We start from the raw sequence: 21772 nt of genomic DNA, 5'->3' as shown, positions 1-21772 counted from the left end.
TATCTACAGTACATCTCTTTTCAGATATATTCTATTTCTACTACATTTTTCTTAATTTCTGAATTAATATCATCCTTCATGAAATACCACCAGTTGTGATAAAAATATTTTTGAACTTTACTGTTTAAATTTCTTGCTGCTTTGTTTGAAAGAAATTTATCTGATTTAATACCTAGCATAATGATAAGTTTAAGATAAGTTATGAATGAAGACAAGTAGTCTACCTGATGAAAAAAAATTTATTTAGGATATACTACAGGCTCATCACTAAGCTAGGAACTATGGCAATAACATAAGGTAAACATCTTATAATCTACACACAAAACAAACAACACAGTATACTGTCAAGTACCCAATTCTGCAGCATATATTGTGCATAACTGTCAGAGAACTTAGCAGGAAAGACTATCAAGAAAAACAGGAAGAGACTTCACTGAATAATGAAACTGAAAGGGGATTGCAAAAATGTACACAAACTTTTTGGTGTCTTTTTTTTTTTTTTTTTGCGGTACATGGGCCTCTCACTGTTGTGGCCTCTCCGGTTGCGGAGCACAGGCTCCGGACGCGCAGGCTCAGCGGCCATGGCTCACGGGCCCAGTCACTCCACGGCATGCGGGATCCTCCCAGACCGGGGCAAGAACCCGTGTCCCCTGCATCGGCAGGCATACTCCCAACCACTGCGCCACCAAGGAAGCCCCCTTTTTGGTGTCTTTAGTGAACATACGTGCAATAATTTGTATTTCTTTTTCAATGTGTTTTTTTTTATGGTTGCAATTTATTAACTTTAAATTGTTGGTACTTAATACCATAACTTCTTTTATTGTTTATTTCTTTAAAATTACTTTGTACCAAAAATATTTTACCCAAAATTATTATAAGAACATATTCATTTTGAATATTGTAAAACATGTTAATTGCTGATAAAATTATGTATTTTTTGCCTTATATTATTAGAAAATATAGCTATTCAATTCTCATATACTAAGCATCACTGATTTACAAAACATAACAGTCATACATTTCTAATAAGTCATTCAGTGTACTGTTAGATTTGACTAATAATAAAAGTTGTATCATAAGCATGTATAACTATATAACACAACTACACCGTGGCCATAAAATATGAGGGAAAAAGAACTGCTCCTCAGTACTGACACATCAACATGTCTTCATGATAGGTTGATACCAGAAATTTATTTGCAGCAACATGGATGCAACTAAAGATTATCATACTGAGTGAAGTAAGTCAGACAGAGAAAGGCAAATACCACATAATATCACTTATATGTGGAATCTAAAATATGGCACAAATGAACTTATATATGAAACAGAAACAGACTCACAGACAGAGCGAACAGACGTGTGGTTGCCAAGGGGGAGAGGGAGTTAGGGTGGGGGGGGATGGACCGGGAGTTTGGGATTAGCAGATGCAAACTATTATATATAGGATGGATAAACAACAAGGTCCTACTGTATAGCACAAGGAACTATATTCAGTATACTGTGATAAACCATAATGGAAAAGAATATAAAAAAGAATGTATATATCTGGATAACTGAGTCACTTTTCTGTACAGCAGAAATTAACACAACATTGTAATCAATTATACTTCAGTAAGAAAATAAATTTTAAAAATATCAACTTATCACAAAACTAAGAACATGAACAAGTCTCATTATGTTCTGGGCATAGGTATTTAATGTGCTTAGTGTTTGAAACTATTCTTTTCATGTAAACACTTTCAAATACACCTGTTTTCTTTAACTGACATCTCCATAGATTCTTCCATTTGTTTTATAAGCTATTGATTTTTTTCTTTCCTTTCTAAGAAAGGGAACAAGGAGAGGGTAAATGCGGAAAATGTTCAGTTTATTAAGCCATCTTACAATGTTATTGTCGGGATTGGTTATAAAGAATTTCTAGCATCATCAAAGCTCCAGAGAGAGCAATGAGTGGTGCTTGTACTGATGTCAAGTACTAGCTCCCAGGGGTGGGTAGGAATAAAAACAAAAGCATTTGAAAGCATAAGATTGGGTATATTATACCTATGACTAGACATCTGCTTGATTACCCACGTACTATAATGAAATCAAATGCCTAAAATGAACTCTTGATAAGGAAAGTGTGTTAGCACTTTAATTTCTCTAGAAATTCACTGGTATTACCTACTTAATAAAAAACTGGAGATGAAGAATGTTTTCAAAAGACATAATACACTTCCGTTGAAATGGGAAACACAACCAAAAAGATGTTCAATATTAAATTTCACCAGCGGAAGTTTTTTTAAAAAACAGAAATTATTTTCAAAAAAATCAAGGTGGTTTTTTTTGTTGTGTTTTAAAAAGAGTAACTGATATAAAACCAACACTGCCCTAGTCTTAGTTTTTTATAGGTCAAGTACATTAGCTACTGATTTCTTCAAACAATGGTATATAAAAAGAAAATGGGATATTTCCTACAAAGATTAAAAATTCTTTAGGCCTTTCCTTTCCTTGGACTCTGGATTTTAAAATGACATAGTACAAGATAAAATAGTAATGTTAATATTGATAGTTTGCCCATTACAGGTCAGCTAACTGTCCACTGGAACAGTTACAAAGCTGTTAGTTTCGATTTCACAAGGCCAATCAATACAGAGGCATACTGTTTCAATTTTGCCTGCATTGATTTTTTTTTTATAACACTCCAACCTTACAGCATTCATCTTTCTGAAAGAAGGAAGATTTGATTTACTGAAGAAAAATTGGAGAGAGCATCACAAAGATTTTACCGGCAAGCTTGTGACACAGAAAAAAGATGAATGTCTTTCAGGAAGAGACGCCTCTAGCTTGAGGGCATCCATTAGAACACATTCAAGCCATCTGAAACAGAGTTTCTTAAAGCAGCAGAAATCTCAACCTAAATACAGTCTCCTAAACTAATCAAAGGCATTCAAGAATCTTGATAAGAGATTCTCTTAAAAACTCCTAAACCTTATTACTTCTAAGATAATTTATGTTTCTAGCTCTATCCATGCATTTTTCAGAGCAGAAGAGAACCACCTTCTTTCCCAGACTAATACCAAGAGCGAATTTCCATGGTACATTAGTCAGCCTATTAGAATGCAATGAAGGGCGATATGAGAAAAGGGTAGCATGTCCTCTGAGACTCCCATCCAGGGTTCTCCATCATCTCTCCTCATCCTGCTTACATTCAGCCACTTTACCAGGTGTCATCTACATGAAAGATGATTTGTCTCCTGACCCAAATAAACACAATGCCTGCTCCATGCACCGGAAAAACATTACTTCTGCCACTCTGCTCATTTGTGGCCTCTTTCCTGCTTATTCCACTGTTCTTATCAAGCGCTCTCTGTTTTCACCTGAGCCTCACTCCAGGTGACAGTAATGTATGGATGAACAGGTGCTTGTCTGTCCCATTATTTCCTGAAATCTCTAAGCATTTGAAAAAATGCAATGACAGTAAAGGGCACACAGTTATAAGAGCTCTAAGGGAGGAATACTTTCTTTACCTGCCAATGCAATAGTCTAGGCATCAAAGAAAGGAGAGAGAGAGAGAAAGAGAGAGCTCCTCTCTCTTTCTCTTGTGGCAAAAGCTGGTATAAGCGGGATATTAAGACACAAATTGCATTCAGGCAGGTCACTAGGTGTCAAAAGATATTAGATGCCTGCTGTGAGGAAACAACAATTCCCATCTGCTTCTGAGAAAATAATATTTTCATTTTCAGTTTTTATTGAATGGAAACTTTTGGGAATATGTCTTTATAAAGGGTATTAAGCCTAGCAAGTATAACATGTTCAAAATGGCTATAATCATCATTGTGCTATCCATAAAGCAGCAGATTTCATTTGGTCTCTTTAGATGGGATAAATTGGATTCTTTTTTTTCCCAGCTTGCAGTTTTGTTGCAGGACCAGATGTTTCTCAAATGCCACATGCTGAGGCTCCTATACTGAATGTAGCACCTGACCTTCTCTATAATTGACTAAAAATATTGATGTAATGGCATGGGTCTGATTGTGATTTATTAAAACCACTGCCGATCCCAGGCCAGCTGCCAGGATTGCAGCCCGCTGATCGTGTGGCATTAGAAAAGCCATCAATAGTGAAACAAAACAAATGACATTAATGGGAAAGTATTAGGCCTACATAGCCATGGCTACAAGGAAATTATGTGGATTCCAAAGGAGGGTCAAAATAAAAAATGCCACAAATGAAATTTCTCTATATTCTAATATGATTGAATTTATAAGACAAAATGCTACTATAATTCTTAAGATAAAACACAAAGGAATTATACTTAAAATAATTTAATCCTCTTTACTAGAATTTTGCTCATTGTGCATATTTCTTTTAACAGGCTTAGGATAGTTAAATGCATTAAAGCTACAGTATGACTCTGATTTCTCTCTAATGCCATTTATGTTTTCTAGAATTATGCTAAGTGAAGAACAAAGTACACTGTGTTAGTCTCATTTATTATAACCATGTCCATAATTTACAAGCTGATTATGCAAGCCTCATACAAGGGAAATCAGAATAGTTAACCACTCTCAAAGAATGGTAAGCCAGCAAACGTTTTATCAACTACATATTCTTACATAGCTTCCTAAAAAAGGGCACCAAGGTCTAGAAATCCACTCTAATTGGAATTAATACTGAAAAGGTCTATTTTAAGAAAACTGTATTAAAGGCATTAGGGAGCAACCAGGTATTCCAAATAAGTAACAGTTGAATGTGACACTGAACTAAATACAACGACAAAAATATCAGCATGGAGGCAATATGCTTTGTTAAGCATTATTTCTGATAAAATCTAAGTAAGTTATGAGATTTATAAAGAGGAAAATATCAATTCACTAATATTAATTTCCCTTTCAATGACACATCCTTTGTTGTTGCTCTTAATTAAAAATGTACACATTTAAAAGCAAAGTTTGACAGCTGTTTTTACTCGGGAGCAAAAAAGTAAAAAATGTCCTATAAATTTGGGGAAATATTAAAACTTCAGAATTCAATTTTTTCTGGCTTCATAGAATAAAAGAGTCGAACCCTTGAACAACTCTATTACAGAAACACTAATTATTTCTAGACAAATACATTTCACAGTCCATTTAGTTCTCCAAGATACTTTATTACACCAAAATCACTTAAGAAAAACACTTTCGTGTTGACAGCACAGGTATACTGAGCTATACAATGGTATAGCTATCACGAGAAAGAATTTTGATCTTATAAAAATGACCCCTTTGGCATAAGTTGCCTAAAGGTTTTCATTTTAAAATTGTAAAACTCCTTTTAGGTCAAAAAAAATTTTTTTTAATCCTAAAAAAAAATGTAACAAACACATATTTAGTTCCCAGTATGTGCCAAGCACTGTACCTCAAAGTAATCTTCTAATTTATTCAGTACCAGGTGTCAAAATGACTATAACAAATCTGTTACATTAAAGTATCTGGAAACTCTAAAATCCTCAATACAACTCCCCTTCCCCAGTCCTCTCCAAACACACACCCATGGGCTTTTACATGTTGCAATATAAGGCACTAGAGAGCCCTGACCCAGTAATTCATGTCATTCCCATGACCATTCTTGCAGCTGAGATCAGCTGGAATAGTAATTAAAACAAACAAACAAACATGGTTTCTGCTTTTACTCAGTCCTTTTGCCTTCAAGACCTTGACCTGCATTCCTTCCTCTGAACACCAAAAATGATATGCCCAGAAACATAATTCATTTTATTTAAGTATTCTTCACAATAAGCATGATGAGATATATCTACTCTATATTAGTGAATACTTGTACTCAAAACAAAAACATCTCATATCAGATAGGTTTCAACTCAACTAGTTTAAAGTTCAGCTTAAAAAAAAACTAAAATCTTTTTCTGTTTACTGGAAAATCTCTAAAACTAGACTTTGATGTCTGCTAGACACATGAATTGCTTAAAACACAAGCACAAACCAGTTACGCCTATATATAATATACAAGTAATTTGCTATTTTCTTTTGTAGTTGTTGTCTTTCAGAAAAAGTTATGCAGAAATGTGGAATTAAAAAATATCTTTCTAATGGGAAGATAAAGAACTTTTTCATTAACATTACTTAAATGAGTCAAAACATGTTTCTAAGACTTGTAGAATAAAATATTCCAAAAAGACTAAATTTTATGATTTATCTAAGTTCCTTAGTCCTAGAAAGTAAATATTTTGTTTCTAAAATTAGAATAAAAAATTGCACGTTCAGTTTGGTAATCTTAAAAGGAGGTAGATGTAGTAAATAAAATTTTAAAGATGGTATTTTTTCATCATAGCCCTGTAATTTGCAACAAAATTCAAGAAAACAACACATATTATTATGTTTTTAAATTTATGTGTTAAAAACTCAAGTGTAAAATAGGGAATAGTTTCTTTAAATAAAGTATTGTACTTGTATAAATTCAGATATAAGTGCAACTAGTAAAAGCAGTTTACACTAACTACTTCCCTTAACAGTTCACTTCAAAATAAATAAATGTATGAGCAACTATTCTTTTATAAGTAGTTGAAGGGAAATGAAATTTCCACAAAGATCCATAACTATACCCATACTGATTTTCTCCTTCCCCTTTGCTTTAAATTCATTGTAGAAGATAAAATACAAAATTAAATTACTTTGTTCTTCATCTGGCCTTGATCATATCCAAAGCCATTTATCTAAACCAAGGACTTCTATAGAAAATCAGTGGCCAAATCCTAAAGGTATAACTTTACCTCACTGCAGAATTTCCCCAGGCTCCATGCTTGTCTGTGAGAATGTTGATAATTTTCTGGATTAGCTGAGTTGCAGTCACATGGTCTCGATATTTGGCTGCTCTTATCAAATGATCACACATCTTCTCATCTTCTCGCCTGTCTGCTGAATACTGGGCACACAGTGACTGGGATAGGAAAAAGAAATATCTATTAATACTATAAAAATATGGAAACAAACCCTTTAAATGCATTATGAAATAATCTCTAATATGAACTGAACCAACCAAAAATTTAAAGTGACTTTTACATCACTCTTTAACTGAATTGACAGAGCTGGTGGTCTACTCTCAGTACAACAATCCCCCAAGAATTTATTTCTCTTAAGTCACTCATAAGATACACTCAGAAGTGGTTAATATTTAAGCAGAGACCTGAATAAAGAGAAGAAGCCAGTCATGTGAAGACGCAGGGTCCACATTACAAGCACCATGAAGGGCGGTTGCAAAGCACTCAAGCAAAGTGAATAAAGGGAAGAGTGGTATGAAGTGAGTTTGGAGAGGCAGGCAGGGGCTGCATCATTTCGTACAGTGTAGTCATGGTAAAGAGTTTAGATTTTATTCTAATGCAATGGAATACCAGTAGAAGGTTAATTACGGGAGTGATGTGATTGACTTACATATTAAAATGATCACTATAAGCTCCATTTAGAGAATGGATTGTAGTGGGACAAGAGGGTTAAGGAGGGAGGCTACTACAAGGCTACTGCAGAAGTCCAGAAAAGAGACATTGGTGGCCTGCAATAGTAAACTGAGCTGGTTCTCAACACCTTTAGAAAATGACAAAAACAGTTTGGTCTTTTAAACCCTAGCTATGTAAAATGGACCACCAGCACTAGAATCACCTAGGAACTTATTAAAAGTGCAGCATTATAGGTCCCACTCCATACCTACTAAATCAAAATCTGGATTTTAATGAGATCCCCAGGTGATTTATACATTAAAGCTTGAAAAGTACTTTCTTAGATATCAATTTTGCCAAAAAATTTTAGGATTCTTTAGCAATACTCAGATACAATACAATCACTAGTTTCCAAGTTGCTTATTTCTTTTCTTTTGGAATTCAGACACTTGTGGCGTCATGTTTATGGTGCTATACTACCTAGTTAATTAATTGTTTAAAATTAAAAAAACAATTAATGTAAACTTAATACTTAAGTCTGGTCACAGAGTCTATTGGGCTCCTTTCCCTTAACCTCCAAATGAAAGCTCACATATACATCCACATGTATACACAACCTATGCTGAGTAATAAAAATGTGATGTTGGAACCCTTTCCTACTGTACACCCGTTTAGATAGATTGTTGCCATACACTATCCCCAGCACTGTCCCGGCAATAAGAGAGGGACTTAACTGTCCTAAACCAATGCGGGTAATCATCACAGCCACACTGACAAACTGTCTGAGGGAACAGCACTTGATCTAATTGGTGCAATTAAGAGGAAAGGTCAGAAGTTTTGCTGGGTAGTTCCTTCCTTCCTCTTCCAGTGTAAAAGAGGAAGTACATAACTCCAGGAGTAGTGAAAGCTCTTTCTGTAGGAGAGAAGCAAGCCTGAGAATGAAGCCAAAACCCAAAGGGGGCAGAGCTGTGAGAATTACAGAAATAAAGAGTAAAAGTGAGAGTTTATTCCAAGTGGAGTCATGAACTTCTGGATCAAAGACCAGCCGACCTTTATACTTTCTGTGAGACCTTTTTTTGTTTCCTCCTAAGACTTTTTACTAGAACCTGTAAGCTCCTGTTCAGTCACTGAAGGCCAGTGTGAAGTGGGTTTTCTGCTCCTAACACCATAAGCAACCCAACTGATATGGTGTTTATGTACATGCATAAGGAATCAAATATCTCTTAGTCTGTGCAAAACACTAGGCTTTAGGGATAAAAAGTTGACTGAGCTTGATAGCCTTTGCCCTGGAGGATCCTCACCCCTTATAGATTGTGAGGAGGGAAGTGGGAATAAAAGTACAGTAGTCCCTTGCTATGGGGTGGGGGGGATAGGATCCAGGACCCCTACGGATACCAAAATTTGCAGATGCTTAAGTCTCTTTCACACATATCATATAATATATATTATATTTAATATATATGAATATATATTATATATGCATATGAATAAACATAAGATTGGGAAGCAAATCAAAAACGAGACTAAAGCATCATCCTTGGTCGTAGCTCTTGTCAGTCTTGGGCAACTAACTCACTTTACCTCACTAGGTCTAACTGTTTTCATCTGCACAATGAGAGGATTATATTAGCTCTAGGAATTGTATCATTGGAAGATTTTGGCCAACCTCTAAGAGGTTAGTTTTTGTACACTGGTAAAGGCAAAGTACATCTTTTACCTAAACACTGATATGTAGAAAATAAATCATGTTAGAAATTAGATTTATAAGAAATTAAAGGCAAATGCTGGATAATACATTAAAAAGACTGAGCCAAACCATAGGACAATTCAGTTTGTCAAAAATATGATTTGAGCAAATAAAAGAAAATATGATTAATAAATACTTGAAGGGGAGTAGTTTAAGTGAAGATAACTAGGGAATGATTCCATTGTAACAAAACTGTCAACTGCTATGTGATAGTTTCAGAGATTCATCCCAGAACTAGGCAGCAACCTACAGGTTATTTCACATCTAACCCAACCATACACTGAAACCAACAGGACAACAGGACAAAATGGGAAACATTTGAAGAATTTTTATACCTTCACCATTCCCTACTATATACATACTCTACCCTTGTCTAACCTTACCTGACAAGAGGAAATTAAAATTACTGATGGAAATTAGAAAATAACTGGCTTCTATACTCCCCTGAAACACCAGATACCTTCATATTAAATTTACTATTTTTAAAGCTGTTATTTCTGTATTTTATTAATATTAGAATAATTTAACTTTATCAAATCATATTTTGCAAACATTTGGTAAGCAACTAAAGTTTGCTTTAAAAGGCATAATTTTAAAAAGAAGGGTTCAAGGTATGTTAAATAGTAAAATGGTTTAAAGTGTTCTTTAATGGATCCTCCTTTATAATTTAAACAGCAACTTTTCATATCTGACATAAAATCTATAGATATAAATCACATTAAAGGGCTATTCTTTCCTGATTATCAATCTCTGTCTCATTGCGGAACATTATAGTCACATGTAACCTTAAAACATGATAAAAGGAAACCAAACAAGAATGTTTTGTAAAGATATAATGAACTTCTTTCTATTCTTAAAAACTTTAAAATGGAATTTGGATATATTCTTATTAAAAACCAATAACAAATTCAACATATGACATGTCACTCAAAGTCAAGTACAGATGAGGAATATCTGCTTCAAGGTCAAACACACGTTACTTATTGAAGGAGTATATATATTTGTGTGTGTGCTTGTGTTTAAAGTTTGAGTGGAGGTACCCCCGAGAGACCTTGCCAAAATGTACCATCTATCAATAAAATCAAGGGCCAGGTCTAGTACTTGCATTCAATATTACTTTACATCAACTTTTCTATATTCCTATTTTAAGCAACACATAAACTAAGTAATAAGATGTCACAACAATAACCCCCAAAAATCTGAATCTTAAAAACAAAAGAAATAAGCATCTTGGAAACTACTAATTCAAATATAATTGATTATTGCTAAAGAAATCTAAGATTTATTAGCATAGAATTAATAAAATATAAGATAAATACACCTAGTTTTGAAAAAAAATTCACTTACTTGCAGGGAGAAAATAAAGAGAGAAACAATTTAGACTGAACATTTATAATTCAAGTAACTATTCTGGCTTAAATGTAAATAAAGAAATGAAGACAATACCACATTCAGTCTTTCCTTCCAGATGCTATGTCTCTACCTAAGTTTACTATGTGTCCTTTTTATGAAAGCTCAGAGAGGAGTGAACTTAAAATTAAGCAGATTTTTCTATTATCCTCCTGCTATCACTCTGATCACCCTTCTTGGTGGTCAGATGTTTTCTGCATCATTTCCCAGTATGCTGGCATTTTCTCAAGGCTTTGTCATATGTCCCCTGGCAATATCATCCACTCCCATATCATCTATTATTATCAACTTAGATATAGCTGTCAAATTTTTCATATCTAACCCAGCTGTTTTCCTAAATTCAGACCCACATTTCTATTTGTAGGATAGTCTCCAATCATTCAGTAAGTACCTAAAATTAAAAATGTACAAAACTGAACCTACCACCTTTATCTGAAACATGCTATTAAACTGAAATGGGAAAGCTTTTCTATTTCTGTCATCTGTGACTTCTCAAGTTCCCGCACTTCATATCCCACCACTACATTTAGCAAAACCTCTTAACCACTCTTATCACTGTCCTAACGTAGATCTTTATTCGCTCACGACTCAGCTCTTCAAATAATCTTCTCTCATTTTATGAGCAGTCCCAGAACTATTCCTAGAAGAATTTACTTTGGTAAAACACAAATATATTTATATACCCCATCCTCAAAAAAATACATAATTGCCTAAAATATCGAACAATTAGAACCAAATTTTACTAGCTAGATCTGTGTGTGCGTGGCCTTCTTATAATTCACTAACATGGCATAAAATCTTTTACATGCCTGTCTATCCAACCTATATGCCAGATACACTCAGAATATACGCTATTCCCGAAATATCCTCAAGACATTTTCAAGACCCAGAAAGTATATTTCTCCTACAGCTTTTACAGGTAACACAAGTATGAAGATGTCTATTGAGAAGGTAAGGTGGGAATTTGAAAGACAAACTACTAGAGAATAGGAACTCATGCAGAGAAAGAGATATAAAAGTAGATCCTTTTGATTCTTTGGCTGAATATAAAAATGGAAAAAATTATGAAAAATTCCAAAATAATTGGAAATTAAGCAATTCATCTCCAAGTAACAAAATATGGAAAAAAGATGAAATCAGAAGGAAAATTAGAAAAATTTGTGGGAATTGGCCACAACAGCATTTAAAATAAAATTTATAGCTTCCAATTTTATATTAGAAAATATTAAATATTGAAGGAAGAAATAATACAAATATTAAAATCAGATGACAGAAGCTAAGGAATACAGTGCATCCAATTTTGCATTAAAGGAATAGAAAACTAAACACTACTATAATTTGCCAAAATAAACACAAACACTTTCAACAAAATACTACCTGTAAAATGGATTATACATCAGGATGAAGTAGAGTTTATCCATGAAATACAAAGCTGGTTTAATATTTAAATATCAATCAGTACAATTCACTATAAAACAGAAAAAAAGGAGAAAAACATATCACCTTAATCGATTTTTTTTTAAAAAGCAATTAGGGGAGAGGACTGGGGTTGACGGCGTGAACACAGCCTGAAGGGGGCTACTGCGCCACAGCTAGCTGGGAGGGAGTCCGGGAAAAAGTCCGGACCTGCCGAAGAGGCAAGAAACTTTTTCTTCTCTCTGTTTCCTGGTGCACGAGGAGAGGGGATTAACAGTGCCGCCTAAAGGAGCTCCAGAGACGGGCGCGAGCCTCGGATACCAGCGCGGACCCCAGAGACGGGCATGAGACGCCAAGGCTGCTGCTGCCGCCAAAAAGAAGCCTGTGTGCGAGCACACGTCACTATCCAAACCTCCCCTCCCGGAAGCCTGCGCAGCCCGCCACTGCGAGGGTCCCGGGATCCAGAGACAACTTCCCCGGGAGGACACACGGCACGCCTCAGGCTGGTGCAACGTCACGGTCAGGCCGGCCTCTGCCGCCACAGGCTCGACCCGCATCCGAACCCCTCCCTCCCCCGAGCCTGAGTGAGCCAGAGACACCAAATCAGCGGCTCCTTTAACCCTGTCCTGTCTGAGCGAAGAACAGACGCCCTCAGGTGACCTACACGCAGAGGCGGGTCTAAATCCAAACCTGAGCCCCGAGAGCTATGCGGACAGAGAAAGGGAAATCTCTCCCAGCAGCCTCAGGAGCAGCGGATTAAATCTCCACAATCAACCTGATGTACCCAGCATCTGTGGAATACCTGAATAGACAAGGAATCATCCCAAATTGAGGAGGTGGACTTTGGGAGCAACAATATATATATTTTGTTCCCTTTTCCTCTTTTTGTGTGTATATGTATGCTTCTGTGTGACATTTTGTCTGTATAGCTTTGCTTTCACCATTTGACCTAGGGTTCTGTCTGTTTTTTTGTTTTCTTTTTTTTTTACTGTTAAAATTTTTTTCTTAACAATTATTTTTTATTTTAATAAATTTATTTTATTTTATCTTACTTTATTTTATTTTATCCTTTCTTTCTTTCTTTCTTTCCATTTTTTCTCCCTTTTATTATGAGCCGTGTGGATGAAAGGCTCTTGGTGCTCCAGCCAGGAGTCAGTGCTGTGCCTCTGAGGTGGGAGAGCCAACTTCAGGACACTGGTCCACAAGAGACCTCCCAGCTCAACATAATATCAAATGGCGAAAATCTCCCAGAGATCTCCACCTCAACGCCAAGACCCAACTTCACTCAATGACCGGCAAGCTACAGTGCTGGCCACTCTATGCCAAACAACTAGCAAGACAGGAACACAGTCCCATCCATTACCAAAGAGGCTGCCTAAAATCATAATAAGTTCACAGACACCCCAAAACACACCACCAGACGTGGACCTGCCCACCAGAAAGACAAGATCCAGCCTCATCCACCAGAACACAGGCACCAGTCCCCGACACCAGAAAGCCTACACAACCCACTGAACGAACCTTAGCCACTGGGGACAGACACCAAAAACAACGGGAACTACAAACCTGCAGCCTGCAAAAAGGAGACCCCAAACACAGTAAGATAAGCAAAAGGAGAAGACAGAAAAACATACAGCAGATGAAGGAGCAAGATGAAAATCCACCAGACCTAACAAATGAAGAGCAAATAGGCAGTCAACCTGAAAAAGAATTCAGAATAATTATAGTAAAGATGATCCAAAATCTTGGAAATAGAATAGAGAAAATGCAAGAAACATTTAACAAGGACCTAGAAGAACTAAAGAGGAAACAAGGAATGATGAACACAATAAATGAAATTAAAAATACTCTAGAAGGGATCAGTAGCAGAATAACCGAGGCAAAAGTAAGGATAAGTGATCTGGAAAATAAAATAGTAGAAATAACTACTGCAGAGCAGAAAAAAGAAAAAGAATGAAAAGAATTGAGGACAGTCTCAGAGACCCCTGGGACATTAAACGCACCAACATTCGAATAATAGGAGTCCCAAAGAGAAGAGAAAAAGAAAGGGACTGAGAAAATATTTGAAGAGATTCTAGTTGTAAACGTCCCTAATGTGGGAAAGGAAATAGTTAATCAAGTCCAGGAAGCACAGAGAGTCCAGTACAGGATAAATCCAAGGAGAAACACGCCAAGACACATATTAATCACTCTATCAAAAATTAAATACAAAGAAAACACACTGAAAGCAGCAAGGGAAAAACAACAAATAACACACAGGGGAATCCCCATAAGGTTAACCGCTGATCTTTCAGCAGAAACTCTGCAAGCCAGAAGGGAATGGCAGGACATATTTAAGTGATGAAGGAGAAAAACCTGCAACCAAGATTACTCTACCCAGCAAGAATCTCATTCAGATTTGATGGAAAAATTAAAACCTTTACAGACAAGCAAAAGCTGAGAGAGTTCAGCACCACCAAACCAGCTTTACAACAAATGCTACAGGAACTTCTCTAGGCAGGAAACACAAGAGAAGGAAAAGACCTACAATAACAAACCCAAAACAATAAAGAAAATAGGACTAGCAACATACATATCAATAATTACCTTAAATGTAAATGGATTAAATGCTCCCACCAAAAGACACAAACTGGCTGAATGGATAAAAAAACAAGACCCATATATGTGCTGTCTACAAGAGACCCACTTCAGACTTAGGGACACACACAGACTTAAAGTGAGAGGATGGAAAAAGATATTCCATGCAAATGGAAATCAAAAGAAAGCTGGAGTAGCAATTCTCATATCAGACAAAATAGACTTTAAAATAAAGACTATTACAAGAGACAAAGAAGGACACTACATAATGATCAAGTGATCGATCCAAGAAGAAGATATAACAATTGTAAATATTTATGTACCCAACATAGAAGCACCTCAATACATAAGGCAAATACTAACAGCAATAAAAGGGGAAATCGACAGTAACACAATCATAGTAGGGGACTTTTTTTTTTTTTTTAGTTTCTGCTTTATAACAAAGTGAATCAGCCATACATATACATCTGTTCCCATATCCCTTCCCTCTTGCATCTCCCTCCATCCCACCCTCCCTATCCCACCCCTCCAGGCGGTCACAAAGCACCAAGCTGACTCCCTATGCTATGCGGCTGCTTCTTCCCACTACACAGTAGGGGACGTTAACACCCCACTTTCACAAATGGACATATCATCCAAAATGAAAATAAATAAAGAAACACAAGCTTTAAATGATACATTAAACAAGATGGACTTAATTGATATTTATAGGACATTCCATCCAAAAAAAACAGTATACACATTTTTCTCAACTGCTCATGGAACATTCTTCAGAATAGATCATACCTTGGGTCACAAATCAAGCCTTGGTAAATTTAAGAAAATTGAAATTGTATCAAGTATCTTTTCTGACCACAACACTAGGAGACTAGATATCAATTAAAGGAAAAGATCTGTAAAAAAATACAAACACATAGAGGATAAACAATACACTACTTAATAACGAAGTGAACACTGAAGAAATCAAAGAGGAAATCAAAAAATACCTAGAAACAAATGACAATGGAGACACGATGACCCAAAACCTATGGGATGCAGCAAAAGCAGTTCTAAGAGGGAAGTTTACAGCAATACAGTCCTAACGTAAGAAACAGGAAACATCTCTAATAAACACCCTAACCATACACCTAAAGCAAGGAGAAAGAAGAACAAAAAACCCCCAAAGTTAGCAGAAGGAAAGGTATCATAAAGATCAGATCAGAAATAAATGAAAAAGAAATGAAGGAAATGATAGCAAACATCAATAAAACTAAAAGCTGGTTCTTTGAGAAGATAAAAATAGTTGATAAACTATTAGCCAGACTCATCAAGAAAAGAAGTGAGAAGACTCAAGTCAACAGAATTAGAAATGAAAAAGAAGAAGTAACAACTGGAACTACAGAAATACAAAGGATCATGAGAGATTACTACAAGCAACTCTATGCCAATAAAATGGACAACCTGGAAGAAAAGAACAAATTCTTAGAAATGCACAACTGACGAGACTGAACCAGGAAGAAACAGAAAATATGAACAGACCAATCACAAGCACTGAAATTGAAACAGTGATTAAAAATCTTCCAACAGGGCTTCCCTGGTGGCGCAGTGGTTGAGAGTCCGCCTGCCGATGCAGGGGAAGCGGGTTCGTGCCCCGGTCTGGGAGGATCCCACATGCCGCGGAGCGGCTGGGCCCGTGAGCCATGGCCGCTGAGCCTGCGCGTCCGGAGCCTGTGCTCCGCAATGGGAGAGGCCACAACAGTGAGAGGCCCGCGTACCACAAAAAAAAAAAAAAAAAAGAAAAAATCTTCCAACAAACAAAAGCCCAGGACCAGATGGCTTCACAGGCAAACTCTATCAAACATTTAGAGAAGAGCTAACACCTATCCTTCTCAAACTCTTCCAAAATATAGCACAGGGAGGAACACTCCCAAACTCATTCTACGAGGCCACCATCACCCTGATACAAAAACCAAATAAAGATGTCACAAAGAAAGAAAACCAGAGGCCAATATCCCTGATGAACATAAATGCAAAAATCCTCAACAAAATACTAGCAAACAGAATCCAACAGCACATTAAAAGGATCATACACCATGATCAAGTGGGGTTTATTCCAGGAATGCAAGGATTCTTTAATATACGCAAATCAATCAACGTGATAAACCATATTAACAAACTGAAGGAGAAAAACCATATGATCTCAGTAGATGCAGAGAAAGCTTTCAAAAAAATTCAACACCCATTTATGATAAAAACACTGCAGAAAGTAGGCATACAGGGAACTTTCTTCAACATAATAAATACCATATATGACAAACCCACAGCCAATATCGTCCTCAATGGTGAAAAACTGAAACCTTTTCCACTAAGATCAGGAACAAGATAAGGTTGCCCACTCTCACCACTATTAATCAACATAGTTCTGGAAGTTTTAGCCACAGCTATTAGAGAACAAAAAGAAATAAAAGGAATCCAAATCGGAAAAGAAGAAGTAAAACTGTCACCGTCTGCAGATGACATGATACTATACATAGAGAATCCTAAAGATGCTACCAGAAAACTACTAGAGCTAATCAATGAATTTGGTAAGGTTGCAGGATACAAAGTTAATGCACAGGAATCTCTGGCATTCCTATACACTAACAACAAAAGATCAGAAAGAGAAATTAAGGAAACACTCCCATTTACCATCACAACAAAAAGGTTAAAATACCTAGGAATAAATCTACCTAAGGAGGCAAAGACCTGTACTCAGAAAACTATAAAACACTGATGAAAGAAATCAGAGATAACATAAATAGGTGGAGAGATATACCATGCTCCTGGATTGGAAGAATCAATATCGTGAAGATGACTATATTACCCAAAGCAATCTACAGGTTCAATGCAATCCCTATCAAACTGGCAATGGCATTTTTCACAGAACTAGAAAAAAAATTTTACGAATTATATGGAAACACAAAGATCTTGAATAGCCAAAGCAATCTTGAGAAAGAAAAACGGAGCTGGAGGAATCAGGCTCCCCGACTTCAGACTATACTACAAAGCTATAGTAGTCAAGACAGTATGGTACTGGCACAAAAACAGAAATATAGATCAATGGAACAGGATAGAAAGCCCAGAGATAAACCCACACACATATGGTCACCTTATCTTTGACAAAGGAGGCAAGAATATACAATGGAGAAAAGACAGCCTGTACAATAAGTGGTGCTGGGAAAACTAGACAGCTACATGTAAAAGAATGAAATTAGAAAACTTCCTAACACCATACAGAAAAATAAATTCTAAATGGATTAAAGACCTAAATGTAAGGCAAGACACTATAAAATTCTTAGAGGAAAACATAGGCAGAAAGCTCTATGACATAAATCACAGCAAGATCCTTTTGGACCCACCTCCTAAAGAAATGGAAATAAAAACAAACAAATGAGACCTAATGAAACTTAAAAGCTTTTGCACAGCAAAGGAAACCATAAACAAGATGATAAGACAATCCTCAGAATGGGAGAAAATATTTGCAAATGAAGCAACTGACAAGGGATTAATCTCCAAAATATATAACCAGCTCATGCAGCTCTATACCACAAAAACAAACAACCCAGTCCAAAAGTGGGCAGAAGACCTCAATAGATTTTTCTCCAGAGAAGACATACAGATTGCCAACAAATACATGAAAGGATACTCAGCATCACTAATCATGAGAGAAATGCAAATCAAAACTACAATGAGGTATCACCTCACAACTGTCAGAATGGCCATTATCAAAAAACCCACAAACAAGAAATGCTAGAGAGGGTGTGGAGAAAAGTAAACACTCTTGAACTGTTGGTGGAAATGTAAATTGATACAGCCATTATAGAGAACAGTATGGAGGTTCCTTAGAAAACTAAAAATAGAACTCCCATACGACCCAGCAATCCCACTACAGGGCATATACCCAGAGAAAACCATAATTCAAAGACACATGTACCCCAATGTTCACTGCAGCTCTATTTAGAATAGCCAGGACATGGAAGCAACCTAAGTATCCACTGACAGATAAATGGATAAAGAAGATGTGGCACATATATACAATGGAATATTACTCAGCCATGAAAAGAAACAAAATTGAGTTATCTGTAGTGAGGTGGATATATCTAGAATGAAATAAGTCAGAAAGAGAAAAACAAATACTGTATGCTAACACATATGTATGGAATCTAAAACAAAATGGTTCTGAAAAACCTAGGGGCAGGACAGGAATAGAGAATGGATGTGAGGACACAGGGAGGGGGAAGGGTAAGCTGGGACAAAGTGAGAGAGTGTCATGGACATATATACACTACCAGATGTAAAATAGATAGCTAGTGGGGAGCAGCCACATAGCACAGGGAGATCAGCTCGGTGCTTGTGACCACCGTGAGTGGTGGGAGAGGGAGGGTGTGAGGGAGATGCAAGAGGGAGGAGATATGGGGATATATATATATATATATATGGCTGATTCACTTTGTTATAAAGCTGAAACAACACACCATTGTAAAGCAATTATACTCCAATAAAGATGTTTAAAAAAATAAAAAACAATAAATGCTAGAGGGAGTGTAGAGAAAAGGGAACCCTCCTGCACTGTTGGTGGGAATGTAAATTGATACAGCCACTATGGAGAACTGTATGGAGGTTCCTTAAAAACCTAAAAATAGAACTACCATATGACCCAGCTATACCACTACTGGGCATATACCCTGAGAAAACCGTAATTTAAAAAGATACATGTACCACAATGTTGATTGCAGCACTATTTACATTAGCTAGGACATGGAAGCAACCAAGAAGATGTGGCGCATATATACAATGGTATATTACGCAGCCATAAAAACGAACGAAATTGGGTTATTTATAGTGAGATGGATGGACCTAGAGTCTGTCATACAGAGTGAAGTAAGTCAGAAAAAGAAAAACAAATACCGTATGCTAATGTATATATATGGGATTTTAAAAAGCGGTACTGATGAACCTAGTGGCAGGGCAGGAATAAAGATGCAGATGTACAGAACAGACTTGAGGGCACAGGGAAAGGGGAAGCTGGGATGAAGCGAAAGATTGGCGTTGACATATATACACGCTACCAAATATAAAGTGGATGGCTAGTGGGAAGCTGCTGCATAGCACAGGAAGAGCAGCTCAGTGCTTTGTGATGACCTAGAGGGATGGGATAGGGAAGGTTGGAGGGAGGCTCAAGAGGGAGGGGATATGGGGATATATGTATACATATAGCTGATTCACTTTGTTTTACAGCAGAAACTGTTACAACATTGTAACGCATTAATACTCTAATAAAGATGTGAATAAATAAATAAATACATAAAAACTCAGTTTTTAAAAATATGTACTCTCTTCAAATTGATTTTATAGATTCCACCCAATCTTAATTAAAAGTTTAGCAGGCTTTCTTATGGAAATTGGTAAGGTGAGTCCAAAATATACCTGAACAAAAAAGAAAACAATAATAGCAAAACAATTTTACAAAAGAGAAAGTGTAGTATTTTATACTCTTTGAATCACACTAAAAATTAGAAATCAATAGAGCATAGGTTATTAAATGAAAAAAGAATATCTTTTCAACAACTAGTGCTAAAACATCTGGCCACTCACAGGGGGAAAAAAAAGAAATTTGTCTTCACCTCATACCATACAAAAAATGCTTAATTCTAAATGAATCAAAGATCTACATACAAAAGTTAACATTACAGCACTTCTAGAAAAAAAAGTAGCAGAAAATCTGATGAACTTGGTGTAGGCAGAGAATACCTAGACTGAAATTCTTAGACTGGAAACCATAAAAGAAAATCATAACCATAGAAAAACTGCCAAATTAGACTTCAGCAAAATTTATAAAATCTGCTCTTTAAAAGGCACCATTTAGAAAATGAAGATGCAAGAGAAAAGGCAATGAGAAAAAATATTCACCATACATATAATTAACAAAAGATTTCCTTACAGGATAAAGAACTCCTACAATGCAATAAGACAAACAAATTTAAAATCATAAACAAAGGATTTGAACAGACATTTTACAAAAGATATACAAATGACCAATATGTATGTGAAAAAGTGCTTAGTCAGTAGGGAAATTTAAATAAAAACCGCAATACACTATCACTATATACATACTAGCAGGGCTGAAATTACAGGGACTGACAATATCAAACACTGGCAAGGATGTGGATGAAATGGAACTCTCATAACTACCAACCAGCCAGATAAAATCTACAACTACTTTGGAAAATAGTTTGGCAGTTTCTTCTAAGCCTAAATATAAACTTGCAACAGCACCTAGCAATTCCAATCCTAAGTATTTCTTCAAAATGAATGATAACATATTTCCACAAAAATGTATTGTATGAATATGCCCATAGTGCTTTTAATCATAAGACCCAAACACTGGAAATACCCAATATCCACCTATAGATGAATGGGTAAACAAAGTAATACTGCTCAGCAATAAAATGAAACAAAGGAGTGACACACACACAATGCGGATTAATATCAAAAACTTTATGCTGACAAAAACAATCCAGAAATTTGAGTAACTACTATGTAATTCCATTTATATGAAATTGTATACCACGCCAAAGTATCTATAATAACAGAAACCAGATGAGCAGTTGCCTAGGGTTGGGTATGTATATGTGGAGAGGAACTGACCACAGTGAATCACAAGGGAATTTTCTGAGATGACAGAAATTTTCCATATCTTGATTATGACAGTTACAAAGGTATATACACTTGTCAAAACTCATCAAATCGTATATTTAAAATAGGTGTATTTTATTACATATGAACTATACTTATTCAATGAATTAGATTTAAGAAGTTTTTTAAACATGAATAGACAAGGCACTGAGAAGAAAGTAGTTAAACAATTCTTATTGAAAAAATTAGCTCATATACCAAGTAGGTAAATACACCCTATAAATCAATAAGACAGATAACCAGTAAGACAGATAAGTAATAAACTGGGTAAAAGATAAACAGGTACTTCACAAAAGTACAGTAAAAAAATAGATAATACATAACAAGCAGGAGAAAAGATGTACAGTTGAATTTGTAAATAAAATCCAAAATAAAACACAATGAATTGCCATTACACACCTACCAGAATGCTAAAATTAAAAGTGGTAAACAATTGTTGATGAAAATTTGGAGTAATGAGAACAGCTATACACTGATGTTGGGAGTGTTACATGCTT

General features: G+C 35.9%; 1 protein-coding gene across 4 annotated transcripts in view; it reads right to left on the bottom strand.

Moving 5' to 3' along the window:
* LRBA (LPS responsive beige-like anchor protein) overlaps nucleotides 1-21772 on the bottom strand; it is a gene marked incomplete at both ends in the record, with an annotated part of 768451 nt that overhangs the window by 390958 nt on the left and 355721 nt on the right. For all 4 annotated transcript variants that reach the window (XM_079699415.1, XM_079699414.1, XM_079699417.1 and 1 more), the window contains one exon: nucleotides 6752-6918. In XM_079699415.1, the coding sequence (XP_079555541.1) occupies nucleotides 6752-6918 (167 nt within the window). The remainder of the gene's footprint in view (nucleotides 1-6751; nucleotides 6919-21772) is intronic.

Source organism: Hyperoodon ampullatus, assembly GCF_949752795.1.
Source record: "Hyperoodon ampullatus genome assembly, chromosome: 1".
Lineage (NCBI taxonomy): Eukaryota > Metazoa > Chordata > Mammalia > Artiodactyla > Ziphiidae > Hyperoodon > Hyperoodon ampullatus.
The sequence above is the reverse complement of the archived record's forward strand: the minus strand, read 5'-3'. Positions and strand labels throughout refer to the sequence as shown.